At 41.0% G+C, this 14,187-nt stretch overlaps 1 protein-coding gene across 9 annotated transcripts in view; it reads left to right on the top strand.

Moving 5' to 3' along the window:
• The window catches only part of ATP2B1 (ATPase plasma membrane Ca2+ transporting 1), a 134,417-nt gene that overhangs the window by 53,946 nt on the left and 66,284 nt on the right, over nucleotides 1-14,187 (top strand). For all 9 annotated transcript variants that reach the window (XM_060414019.1, XM_042246594.1, XM_060414023.1 and 6 more), the window contains exon 2: nucleotides 7,179-7,606. In XM_060414019.1, coding sequence (XP_060270002.1) covers nucleotides 7,399-7,606 — 208 coding nt within the window. In that variant the 5' untranslated portion in view covers nucleotides 7,179-7,398. The remainder of the gene's footprint in view (nucleotides 1-7,178; nucleotides 7,607-14,187) is intronic.

Here is a 14,187-nt window from a genome sequence, read left to right as displayed (position 1 = left end):
CACAATCTGCCGTCTACAAAGTAAGACTCAGGGAAGCTTGTGGTTTCATTCAGTTTGAAGGCCTGAGAGCCAAGGAAATCGATGGGTAATTCCCAGTCTGAGGGCCAGAGACTGGACAGTCAGGCAGGGAGTGGGGTACGATTTACCATTTTTGTTTTGTTTGGGTGGATTGGATGATGCCCACCTACATCACAAAGAGCGGTCTGTTTACTTAGCCTGTTCATTCACGTGCTAATCTCATCCAGAAACACCGTTGTAGGCATACCCATAAATAATGTATGGCCAAATAGCTGAGCTCCATGGGATGTAGTCTAATTGACATAAGATTAATAACTGTTACAGATCCGTTCCAGTATGGGATGACTTGTTACTAATAAGTGCTGCCTCAGCCAAAAATCTACCTCTCTGTAACTTTCTTTTCATACTAGTTGTGCCCTCCACTACAGAATATATCTAGTCACTCTTCTACACTGCGAATTTTCAAATGTTTTATGCTGTCACTTATATGAGAAATCTACAATTCAACACAAATGAACACATCTATGAAACCGATAGACCCACAGACATAGCGAACAGACTTGTGGTTGCCTGCACACAAGTAGAAGAGTGGAGAGGGAGGGAGAAGGGGTCGGAGTCTGGGATTAGCCGATGTAAACTGTTATACACAGGATGGAGAAGCAGCAAGGTCCTACTGTGTAGGACAGGGAACTTTATTCAGTATCCTGTGATAAAACAGAATGGAAATGAATATGAAAAAGAATGTGTATATGTATATGCATAACTGATTCCCTTTGCTATATAGCAGAAATTAACACAACACTGTAAATCAGCAATACTTCAGTGAAAGTTTTTTAAAAATTTCAAATGTTTGAAAATAGCCATCTTGAGATATTCGTCTCCTAAATTGTTTCCACATCTGTAATGGGCTGGTTTTCTGACATCTCCAGCATTCTCTTTATTATTTTTCACACTGTGCATCTCATGGTAATTCAGACCTGACCAGTGCAAAGTCTAGTTGGCCTGTTTCTGTAATACACATAAAAGCTGGCGCCCCTCTTTTGTTCGTTAGTCTTTTTGATGTATTCAGTCATCATATGCTTTATCTGTATAGCAGAGCCTCACCTATATTAGACTTAGCAGAATTCTCTGTTTATTTAGGTTTGGACATCTTAACAATAGAAATTTGTTTGCTGTTGTTTAGTTGCTAAGTCATGGCCAGCTCTTTTGTGGCTGTATGGACAGTAGCCCGCCAGGCTCCTCTGTCTGTGGGATTTCCCAGGCAGGAATACTGGAGTGGGCCACCATTTCCTTCTCCAGGGGATCTTTCTGACCCAGGGGTTGGACTGCATCTCATACATTGGTAGGCAGATTCTTTACCACTCAGGCACCAGGGAAGCCCAACAATAAAACTAGCTCACATGCGTTTAGTTTACTGTGTGCCGGGCTAAGTTCACATTGTCTCATGTACAGTCACACATTTAGGGAGGCGTGTTATGTTGTGTCTGTGTTGCGTGATCCTGTAACATTAGAAGTGTGTTTGTGCAAGGCAAAGTAGGAGGGATTTGTTAACTCCCTTTGTTAGTTTTTAGTACTCCTGTCGTTGCTGCCTAAGACAGCTTGGGACTGGGAGGGGGAAGCACTTACATCATGTTAATGAACATCAAGCCAGTGCTTTGAGTAAACTGAACCTTTGTCTTTGAATGTACACTGTTGGGTTTCTTGTATGTCATATTGGTACAGTTGTGTTTTTGAAATTGAATGTAAGAGATCATACCTTTGTACTAATTATAGTTAACTTCCTATTCCCATCTGTCTTTCCAGATTCTAATTCTGTCATCTGGTACACTTGCTGAGTTAGCTAGCTTCAAGTCATCTATAGATTGGAGAAATATAACTTCTGTGTTTCACGTCACTAATAGAAGTTTAGAACAGTCGGGAATTTGGAACCCAATAATACATTAAATAACACCTTTCAGGTTGTTCCTCTCATGCTAGTACACTTAGTTATAGTAGCATATGTTTTCTTGCCTGCAGGAATCATCATGTTACTGCATAATATTAATAATCACTTTAGAGTTCAGTGTTTCATCCAACTCCATGTTTCATCACCAGATTTATTTAGCTGTCCAGCTGTTTCTTTCAGTTTTTCTAATATGTGGTATTTTTGTTGTCCTCATCATTGTTGAGTCTAAATAATATCATACAGCCATTCTGTGATCCAGAGTCAGGTGACCTTGTGAAAGAAAGCACTGATTTGTAACATTAACAAAACTGTCTCTTTATGAGCTTCACTCAGTGCTAAGACTTCATAGGCATCCTTTTGTTTTCTCTTGGGGTCCTGGCTGCCCATTCACAGTAAAGCTTATGTGTCAGTTGGAATCCATCTCATTCTTTTTGAAGACTAGCTATTTTTGCCCAACTCTAGTCTTAAACCATCTGTCTTTTTATGTAATAACTCAAAGATTACCAACAGTTCTTGGATCAGAGACATTATCTAGGGATTCTGGGATAAATTATGTATGGAGATAGGTGTTTTCTTTAAAACTCCCCTCTTGTGAAGCCTCAGCTTCCAAGATTTCTTCTTAAACTTTTCAAATGGAAGATCAGAATCTCTTCATGAACAATGAGAAGCAAAGGAAATGTTCTACTTTCTGTTGTATCTCAGTTCTAAATAGTGTCTCTCTCTGCTGATTGTCATGGTGTAGCTGACAATAAAGAGCAAAGCTTTTTTGTTGTCCTTGGCGTTTTGGCAGTTTACTGGTTAGGTGACTAGAAGTGTGAATAATAGTAGGGAAGAGAGGAAAACAGAAGAGGTGTTAGACAGTCTAGAAATAGACAGCAGTTCGATTTGTCATTTGTGGGTTAATTAGTGGTTCAGATAGTCCACTTTGGGAAGGTGGTTCATTGGCGTTGGGTAGTTTTCTCTGGACTTCTCTTTCTTTACACAGTAGGGGGAACTGAACATGGTGATCGTGTACTTACCAAAGCCCTGCGAGTTGCAAAGTGATAGAAAAACCTCCAAAAGGAGTTTATTGACAAAGAACGAAACGATCACAGTTAGGACAGACTTTCGGTGTTGGTTGACACAAGACCCCAAATGATCCAGCACCGACAACCGTATTTTCTCCCTCCCTTCCTTTTAGATGCGTTCTCAGAGGCTTTCCACATCTCAGTTTAAAGTTCAGTAAGAAGAAACAAGTCTGTACTCCAGAGTCCCAGCAGAAGCCCCGTTGCCCACTGTTGGCCTTTGTTGAGTCGCATGCACGTGACCGAGCCCATCATCCTTATGGACAGGGCAGTATCCGGAGATGGGGATGGACCACTGAGAGCTGGGGAAGGGCAGAGGTAGCAGATAACAAATACCACTCTAATGTCTAGTGAATTCTTGTTTTATCATATAAATTGGTACATTTGGTGTTGTTTGACTGTGTAACCTACCAAAATTTCCATTTCAGCCTGATAAACGTGAAGACTTCAAGCAGAGACAGATAGTATAAGAAACATGACTTTAGATTTGCAAATAGAGGTTTCAGATTCTAGCTCTATTATGTATCCTTATTGTTGAGAAATTTAAGGGCCACCCAGTAAGTAACACCCTTCTCTCTGGCATGAATTTTGTCAAGAGAAAAGGCAAATATTGGCACGTAGGAATAAAAATACTACTTTTATTACTGACAAAAGCTGAAATGAATGACGTAGGTTTTGTGTGATAGCTGAGATTCTAGTATTGAACCCAGAACTAAACAGTTACTTACCTCCACCCTAGGCATTTTGAAGGATGGCTAGGATTTTTTACCTGGGGTCTGTCCCTACTAATTCAGATTGCGTGAGTCTTACGGACATGCTGTTTACAAAGAAGGCAAGGAGGTGAGGAAGCTCCTTGTTCTCGGAAAATCAGTCAAGCAGTTCATTTCGACTCGATGATGATGGGTAGGAGGCCAGAACTTGTTGAGGAAAATTTCTCTTTCTGGAAACCAGAGGAATGGTGACATACATGCTTCCAACATGTAGACTGATGAATCTTAATTGTTTTATTTCTTAAATAAATAATAATGATTTACTCTAGGATTGGTGTGATGCTCAGATACCAAGAAATTTTAGGTAGGAAAACACAGAGATCGTAAAAATAACCACCCTCTCCAGCTTTTGAAGTTGAATTATTATAATAATTGTTGTGTGAGTACGAGCCCACTTTGCCTAGGGGATGAGTAACATTAGTAATAATTGGGCAAGTATAAGGATTTGTGAAGTGGGTGGGAGCAGGCAACGGAAGAAAATGCCTTACAGAATCCACAGCTGCCACATCCCTGTAAATTTAAGCCAAGGCCAGCGAGCTTTTCCTTCCCCGGCTGTCTTTAAGCAGCGGGCAGAGAGTCGGCACTTTGTCCGTTCTCCTGTCCAGGGGTCCTCAACGTTGCACTCTCTGAACTACTAGCGTGTCACCTGATAGTTTGTTAGAAACAGAGATTGTGGAGCCCGCCCTAGCCGTGCTGAAACTCTGCAACTGGCGTCTGTAGTCTAACAAGTCCTCTAGCCAGTTCTGATGGATATTGAACTGGGAGAAACACACACCACGATTTTGCGAACCTCCCTGTAACAGTTCCACAGCTGAAGACCAATTGCACTTGCAAGTAATCTTTTCTAGCTCCTCATCATTCATGAAAGTGAAAGTCGCTCAGTTGTGTCCGACTCTTTGCGACCCCGTGGACTATACAGTCCATGGAATTCTCCAGGCCAGAACACTGGAGTGGGTAGCCTTTTTTTTTACCAGCTGAGCCACAAGGGAAGCCCAGTCACTAAGCATTTATTAAATATGGGCTTCCCTTGTGGCTCAGTTGATAAAGAATCTGCCTGCACTGCAGGAAACCCAGGTTTGATCCCTGGGTCAGGAAGATCCCCTGGAGAAGGAAATGACTACCCACTCCAGTATCCTTGCCTGGAAAATCTCGTGGACAGAGGAGCCTGGGGTCGCAAAGAGTTGGACATGACTGAGCGACTAACGCTTCAGTTCAGTTCAGTTCAGTTGCTCAGCCGTGTCCAACTCTTTGCAACCCCATGAATCGCAGCACGCCAGGCCTCCCTGTCCATCACCGTCTCCCAGAGCTCACTCAGACTCATGTCCATCGAGTCCGTGGTGCCATCCAGCCATTTCATCCTGGGTCGTCCCCTTCTCCTCCTGCCCCCAATTTCTCCCAGCATCAGTCTTTTCCAATGAGTCAACTCTTCGCATGAGGTGTCCAAAGTACTGGAGCTTCAGCTTTAGCATCATTCCTTCCACAGAAATCCCAGGGTTGATCTTCTTTAGAATGGACTGGTTGGATCTCCTTGCAGTCCAAGGGACTCTCAAAAGTCTTCTCCAACACCACAGTTCAAATGCATCAATTCTTCGGTACTCAGCCTTCTTCACAGTCCAACTCTCACATCCATACATGACCACAGGAAAAACCATAGCCTTGACTAGACGGACCTTAGTCCGCAAAGTAATGCCTCTGCTTTTGAATATACTGTCTAGGTTGGTCATAACTTTTCTTCCAAGGAGTAAGCGTCTTTTAATTTCATGGCTGCAGTCACCATCTTACTTAAATATGGGGCATTCTGGGGAGCAAAAGAAACTGAGTAGGTAAAATTGAGCCTAGTCTTGAATGCCCAACAGATATTAACATTAAGACTGTATTTTCATCGTATAGGTTTAGATAGAGTGGCACGGTGGTTATTTAAAAGGCTAAATAGAGCCTCAAAATGTAGAAGGGACTGGTTAAAGGAGATAATGGAATGAGAAAGAAACTAGAGGGTATTGATTGTAATCTGTGTAGGGCACTTGAAGACGGGGGAGAAAAGGGGATGTGCAGAAGCGGCTTTTCAAAGGAGCGATTACCTGAGCTCAGTTAACTCAGTGAAGCTGAGGTGGACAGAATCAAAGATGATTGAAGAGCTGAAGCCCACATGATTAGGATAATGATAGGTGGGAAGGAGCTTTCCAATTAGAGAATAAAATGAATCCATTGTCAGGCGTGTTAACTTTGTGGTCCTAGTTGAAAAGGACATATATTGAAAGGGAAAAGTTGAGAGCTCGTTTTTAGTTGGTTTAGAGTAAGAGGAGAACTTGAAAGCACATTTGTCCCTTGGTATTGGCAGGAGATTGGTTCTAGGCCAAAACAGCCCCCCAACCCCCCAATACTAAAATCTGCAGATACTCATGTGGGCCATCTATCTATGGGTTCTACATTTGCCCATTCAGCCAACTGGTTGTTGTGAAGAAAATTACAGTAATGCATTCACTCATTCTTGAAATGCTTACTGAATGTCTACCATGGGTCCGGCACAGTTCTAGGTTCTCAGAATATAAAAATGGACCAACCTGTGCCCAGCCTTCGGAACTAATGTTGTGGGTGGAGGGAGACAACAAATAAGTAAATAAGTGAGCAAGATAATTTCAGGTAATACTAAGGGCCAGCAAAGAAAATAGAGTAACGGTGAAGAGTGGCTAAGGGGGGAGGATTTCTTCAGATAGCTAGTCGGTGAAGACCCGAGCTGGCAGCATGTGACAGAAACCAGCTGAAAAATGTGAAACAGGTGAAGGATAGTTTTAGGAAGCCAAGAGGTGCTGGCATCACAGAGTGGCCCAGGAGAACTGCAAGAAAGCAGGTGAGAAGGGTCCTGGTGCTTTTCGCCTTTTCAGGCATTCTTCTATATGAAAGGTTTGGAGAGAGAGGATAGTGTGTATTTGAAGGAACATGAGCTTAGAGGCATTCTAGGTCATTCATGTTAGGCATTTGTTGGCTGTGTAGAAACTCCTCAATTTATCTGAGGCCTATTCTTCTCAGTAGAGTAAGGAGTAATAACACCTCATGGGATTAAATTGTGATGATTAAGTGAGAGGATGAATTTAAAGCAGCTAACGTATTTCTTGTAACATGTGCTTAATGATAATTATCTTGATCGGTCATGTGAAATACGATTTTATTTAATAATGGTGAAATAATCACGTCTCTTGATACCCAGTTTTATTTAGAAGTTATACTTTGAACTTTTATCATGCAAAACATTTTAAGGGGTGCTAGACTGTTATTTTTGCAGTTAAATGGTGTATTTTGATAAGGTATCTGATGACAAAGTATGCTTATATGCATAACACTCTCAGATGGATTTTACTCACTCTAAATATTTTCTTCTTACAGATATGTACCTCTCATGACTGATAGGAAGAAACTAGTCATGGGCCAAAGGTCAAGATACTTCCCTGGGAAATGCTGCTGATGCTCCTTTACAAAGTCATATGATGAATGTTTGGTTTAAGAAAGATTTTCCTATTTAAGAGATTTTCATCTTGGAAATATATCAAGTGAAAATTATAGAGTCTTTTGGGAAACATTTTCCTCCTAATAAATTATACCTGTAATGGGCGACATGGCAAACAACTCAGTTGCATATGGTGGAGTAAAAAACTCTTTGAAGGAAGCTAATCACGATGGAGACTTTGGAATTACACTCGCAGAGCTGCGGGCCCTCATGGAGCTCAGGTCCACAGACGCATTACGGAAAATACAGGAAAGCTATGGAGACGTCTCTGGAATCTGCGCCAGGTTAAAAACATCTCCCAATGAAGGTGAGCTGTGTTACATCCCTCTTTAGTACTTTGTTCAGTGAGTCCTGTGATTGGCTCATAAAGAAGCATGCTCAAATTGTCTTAGCTGTTGTTTGATGATGCCGTACTTTTTTAACATTTAAGGTGGTTTAGCTATCAGATTCGGAGAAGGCAATGGCACCCCACTCCAGTACTCTTTCCTGGAGAATCCCAGGGACAGAGGAACCTGATGGGCTGCAGTCCATGGGGTCTCGAAGAGTCGGACACCACTGAGCGACTTCAGTTTCACTTTTCACTTTCACGCATTGGAGAAGGAAATGGCAACCCACTCCAGTGTTCTTGCCTGGAGAATCCCAGGGACAGGGGAGCCTGGTGGGCTGCCGTCTGTGGAGTCACACAGAGTCGGACACGACTGAAGCAACTTAGCAGCAGCAGCAGCAGCTATCAGATTGGTGTAAAGTAACTTTAGATCAAAAAATAGTATTGCACAGTAATTTATTTTAAGTTGGTGGGAGGAAGGATTTTGTACTGTCACACATGTTGCTGCTTGTTTATTAAAGAGCATGGTTGTCTTTCCACTTGAGCTTTGGAGGGTGGAACCAGGCTTGGTAGTTCCCAGGAGATTCTGTAGAAATAAACGCTGCTCACTATCCTTCATTTTGCCAGGCAGCTTAAAATAGTTTTCACTGCCTGTAGCTGACTGAGTTGTTTTTTGTTGTTAAAAAAAAAAACCCTAAAACTTTAGCAATTTGTTCAGAAGGTACCAGAGCAAATGGAGTAGATTAGATGGCAATTTTTTATTTAGCAGACATTTCCTTTGATTAAAAATAGTTTTCAGTCTTAGAATTATATTCAATTTCCGTGTTCAAAGAAGTCTTTGGTTTTATAATCCTTGATTTGTAGTAAATTTCTTTTCGAGAAGCAGCAGAATTCGTTATAACTTCATTACATTATGATCTTTGAAGGGTTTTCAAAGGATGACCTTTTTTTTATACGCTGATCATGTTAAACGTGAAATTAAGGTTAGGGATTTTCAGGGAGGCATTTCTACACACTGCAAAGGAAGCGGCAGGCAAATACATGAAGGTGAGTGTTTGGTGGTTACAGTTTATTTTAGTAAGAATAGGTGGTTAGTACTGTTAAAAGTTTAAAGGATATTAGTATATATCCTTTATATCTTTATGTAGAAAGGAGTATCTGTCTAAAGCCAGTTCTAGAGAAATCATTTTTCCGGAAGCATCTTATGCCGTGCCACTACTTGTGATAAATTTTGAGGTAATAGCAAAAAGTCATTTCCAAAATCGTCAAAGAATTTTAAATCATACCAAAAGATTCTTTGAAACCCTTATATAATTCTGTGTGAATTGCTCATTGTTTTAATGATGGGTAGTTACTTTAATTTTTCTGAGGAAGCTGATGTCAATATTCCCATTTCCTTAAAGGGCTTCCTCAGGTCACTTGGAGTATGTTCTTTTTTCTGTAAAGTCTTCCAGATGGTCTGGATCTTTTCCTCAAGTCAGAACCACTGGAGACATGGACTTCTCAGTTGCACCTTAAATATGCTGCACCATTTTAAGAGCTGCTTCAAGGAATCGGGAACAGACACGTGGGCTTGAAGCAATGTAATATGACAAAATTGCAGCTTGTTCATTATGCAAGTCTTACTTTAAAGTTTCAGCTAACTTCATATGGCTTTAGAGATTTGTACATTACTTACACTATTCTCAGTTGGTTGATTCAGTAATTTAACCATCTGTGCTTAACTACATTTAATCTAAAACCTAATCATTGGATGTTTCGGTATCACCAAATTGATCAAAAGCATTAACATTTTTTAAAAACCCTCAGTATAACTGAAAGTGATACTGAACTTTACTTTGAAACCTGCCCTTAACTTCGCTTTCCCCAACCATAGCTCTGTGTTTCCCTACTGTTAGTTACTCAGAACTTTTGTCTTCTCATAACTAAAAATCCCTCCATGGTGTGTTATTTTTAATGGACTTAGTTTCTGTTTAGTTTGCACTGCAATTTCTTTTCTTCTCTTATTTCAGACAGTGCTCCTTCCGTTGATTTTGGTTTAATTAGTGAAGTTTCTTAAATTAACTGAAAAGTTACACCTAATACATTAGTTTCTAAATTTAGGGGAAGGGAATGATTATGTACCTCTTTTATGACGTCGTGGAAGTTGTGGATAGTCTGTAGAAATATTCAACACTCAAAACTGTGTATGTTTTATTGCTGTTTTGTGCTATTAGATGAGTGAATGCCGTTTCCCCCTCATTTACTAGAACACTCTTGCTCACCTTTCTCCTAGTATAGTGAATTTAATTTTTGTCAAAATTTGTACAGACTTTTGTCTCCTACTCTTTATATATAGCTTGTCATTGTGAAGTATTCTTTTAAAGAATTTTATAAGCATTATATTTGTACTTACACTCCTTATAAGAATAAATATAAACAAAAACAGCTTTCACAAGAATGTCATTTCCAAAGGAATAGTTCTAGTTTAATTTAGAAATAATTCACTCAGAAAGCTAATGAATATTTTGTCACTGATCAACTAGGCAAATGATAACAAGTGACTCATCACTGGGGAGGTTTTATGCCCGAGTAAAATGATCTAGACAATAAGTAGCCTTTTGTTAGTATGATCTGCTTATGATCATGGAAAGTGAGATAGAAATAGGATTCTTCAGCGTACAGGAATTTTGTTTAGGTAAGACTGATGTTTATGTGTCCGTTTAGCTGTTTCATTCATTAATTTCTTCATTGATACATACAGCCTTTCATCAGATCTAGGTCATTGTCGTATATTTTATATAATCCCTAAAAAAAGAATTAGTGTTGGGAGTGGTAAGTGTATAATTAAATTACATTTCAATTTCAGAGATGTTAATACAAGGTAAGAATATGTGATCAGGCTTCCCTGGTGGCTCAGAGGGTAAAGCGTCTGCCTACAATGCGGGAGACCGGGGTTCGATTGTGTTTATTGGGTATCTTCTGTCTGATTGTCACTTTTCTAGGCTCTGGGCATATGCATGCATGCTAAGTCGCTTCAGTCTTGTCAAACTCTTTGTGACACTGTGGACTGTAGCTGGCCAGCCTCCTCTGTCCATGGGATTCTCCAGGCAAGAATACTGGAGTGGGTTGCTGTTTCCTTCTCCAGGAGATCTTCCCAACTCAGGGATCAAACCTGTATGGTTCTTTACCACTGGCACTACCTGGGAAGCCCTCTGGGCATACATCAATGAATAAAACAAAACTGAGTGCCTTATTTTTCCACCCGGGAGACAAGTTCACAGGACAAATAAATGAGATGTGGGAAGAAAAAAAAAATGAGATGTGTGTTATGTTAGTGACATATGCCTAAGAGAAAACTAGAGAAGAAAAATAAAAAATATTAGGGGTGTAGATCTCAGATTGCTCTAAAGTCTGGAGGAACAGTTGAAGATGTTGAGAACAACACAGTGGTTTTTGTGCCAGCTTGGTAGTTCGAAGTAAGAAATATTAACTTATCCTCACAATGACTCTATCCAACCTACAGCCCAAGAACCCACAGCACAGAAAGGTTAAGCAGCTTTGCTGAAGTCTTACAGCCTATAAGCCCAGAGGAAGGACTCAAACCTAGACATTCTAGCTGCAGAGAACATGCTTTTAACTGCTATCGTGTACTGCCTGTTGTAAAAGCTCACCTCGTTCAGCCTGCAAAAGAGTTGAGATACTGAGAATGGGGTATCTGTGTTCTCTCTTCACAATAGTTTTGTTTTTTTTTTTTTTAATGACAAGAATTACATAATGAAAAAAAAAGTGGGGGTTTATCAGTCAGTGTTTAAAATATGCCCTGCTAAGGAAGTTGTGTTTCTGTGCCTTCTCATTTGGCCTGCTAACTCACTGCTTGTTTTCTAGCAGCCTGGTACTTGACTGAGTTTGAACCTTACGGTTCATGTACTGATCAATAGGAAGTGTTTGAAGCCAGATGTGATTTTCGTATTAAAAACTTCCTCAGTTCAGTTCTGTCGCTCAGTTGTGTCCGACTCTGTGCAACCCCATGGACTAGTGGTTCTGATTGATCATCTTCACTCTTAAAAGAATTAGAACTATGAATTTCAGGGTAAACTGGAAATGTGAGTTATTCATATTTTTAGTTTTATCTGTTACCAAGCACCCAGCTTACAGTCTCCCCAGACTCCCAGAAAGAACTTTCATGCCCAAACAACCTTGTAACAAAGTAGCCTCGCTGTGTAGTTGCCACTGCAGCTTTGTTCCTCTGTATCATTACTGTTTCCTTACAGTAACTTTCTCATTTCCTGTTCTAAACCTTCTCTCGCCATCTTTTTATTTTTACACTAGCTTTTGGTGTCTTTTCCATTTTAATGTGTTCCTTGTGTTATTTATAGGATATTTTTTATTGGATGGTAGAATAGACTCTAGTAGTAAGATTTACAGAGTGCAGACCTCAGCCCTTGGTATCATTTTGTATTCGTAGCACTGTATTAAGCAAAGGTTAAAAATCAGACAGTTACTGAATGGTCTTCTGTAAGAGGCATGGCTCTGTGGATTTATAAAGGATAGGAAAGCAGAAAGAGACACCAGGCTTTCTAAGGTGGGAGTTGCTAAAATTAGAAGAGAACAGAGGAGGAGAAAAAAGGAAATGAGGAAACAGTGGTAGAGAGAAACAAAAGTAGGCAAGGTAAGAAGCAGGGTAGCCAACTGCAGTTGTCCCTGGCTGACTGGTGTCTCCGTCGTGTTTCAGATGGCAGCTTCTGTTTGCACTTGCTGGCGATGAGGCTGTTGGTCACGTTGTGCTTTGACCATGTCTTCATGATGTAATATAACAAAATGGGCATTCACACATGGAAATGTATTTTAGCTCCCTAAAGAAGCCAGCCTTTGCCCAGGATAAATCCTTATTGACTTAGAGGCTGCTGCAGGAGCGCAGTGATTCCCTGATGTACGTGTTTGGTGATGCCAGTCGGCACAGCCATTGTAGGCACTCGACAAGGATTTGCATGGTGGTGATATGCCAGCCGCGTATGTTCTAATACTTGTATACAGTTACCAGTGAGGGTGTTCTGTTGATGATGCTGTGTGACCTAGTCCTAGAAATTTACTCCTGCTATGATAATTAGCGTGCCCCAATTTTAAAATATAGAGAATTATACATTTAATACTTGCTCTGGTTACCAGTTTTCATTGCTTATGAGTTTGTTGAAAATAATTGCAATGCTGACTCCTCCTCAAATCTTGTAGCATATATATTATTTTGTAAGGTTGTACTCGATAGAGTCTGAAGCGGCATCGCGTTGTTCGTTTTTCCAGGTTCAGTTTTTTGAATATAATATTTCCTTCTCAGAGCCTTCTCTTCTGCTTTCATAACACTATGCTCTCAAGGTTTGCTTTTTCCTGTCTGACCGGTTTCATCCGCCTCCTGTGCTTTCCTTTCCATGTCGGCAGGCCTTGGGTTTCCGATCACGGGGCACTCGCCTCTTCATCTCTGCCTTCTCCCTGGGTGATGCTCTCTGCTTCTAAGACTTCCCATCTGACTCCGACATCCGTGGCACCAGTCCAGGCTTTTGTCGCAGGCTTTGGGGCCAAAAGCTCAGTTGCTAGTAGACATCTTCATTTCCCCAGCCTCTCCAAACTTTCCCTTCGGAAGGGATACTCCCCCATTCCCCCCCTCTCTGATGAAACTGTCACCCACCTTGCTAGGTAGACTCAACTTTGATAGGAGTCTTTCGCCTGTTCTTACTCACTGGGTCGACAAGACATGGAAATTCCGTGACTCCTGCCTCTTAAGGCGTCTGCTTCTCTAGCTCCCCACCACCCTGGTTGAGGCTGCTGTCTTTCTCTTGCATAATTCAGGTAACAGCATACTAACGGGTGTTTTTTCCTGTCTCCCTTCGCACTGCCTGTCACTTTCCTGCTGAAAGCTGGTGGAGGTGTTGCGCTTGCTCTTAGAATGAAGTTAAGACTTCTCACTTAGGTTAACAGATGTGTTTGGGGTCTGGCGTCTGCTTACTTCATCTCATCTCTTGTCTCCTCAGTGTTTGAGGCATAGCAAACTTTTCAGTTTTCTGAAATACTGTTGTGCCAAGCTCATTCTTATTCCTGGTCTTGTGATCTCTTCACCTTAAACATGCTACCTCACCCTTCCTGTGACTGTCTCTTAATCATTCCTGAGATCTCAGGTTTGGTATCTTATATTTCCCTTATCCACCCCAACTCCCTAAATTTGGATTCCAGTTCCTTTTGCTGGCTTCCGGTAACATCCTCACCACCCCCATCATTACTGCTTAACGCTCTGGGTTGTGATTAACTGATTGCTTGTCGGTCTGCCCCACCAAACTACGAGTTCCTTGAAGGCAAGTGCCGGAGAAAGGCATCCCGTCTGACTCATTTCCCTTTGTATGTTTTTGCCTCTCCTTATCTGGCCTGCGGTTGGCGTTCAGGAACAAAGCCTGAGTTTGACTTCAGATAGTGGTTCACTTAAATTTGAGGGGAGTCTCCTCCTTTTTTGAAATTGAGAATATGATGAGAGTATTGATCTGTTTTTCAAAAAGAATTGGCGCAGATCTGCACACACTTTGCTGGTCTGCATCTTT

This window comes from Ovis aries, chromosome 3 (assembly GCF_016772045.2).
Source record: "Ovis aries strain OAR_USU_Benz2616 breed Rambouillet chromosome 3, ARS-UI_Ramb_v3.0, whole genome shotgun sequence".
In the NCBI taxonomy this organism is placed as follows: domain Eukaryota; kingdom Metazoa; phylum Chordata; class Mammalia; order Artiodactyla; family Bovidae; genus Ovis; species Ovis aries.
This window is presented reverse-complemented; position numbering and strand designations above follow the sequence as displayed.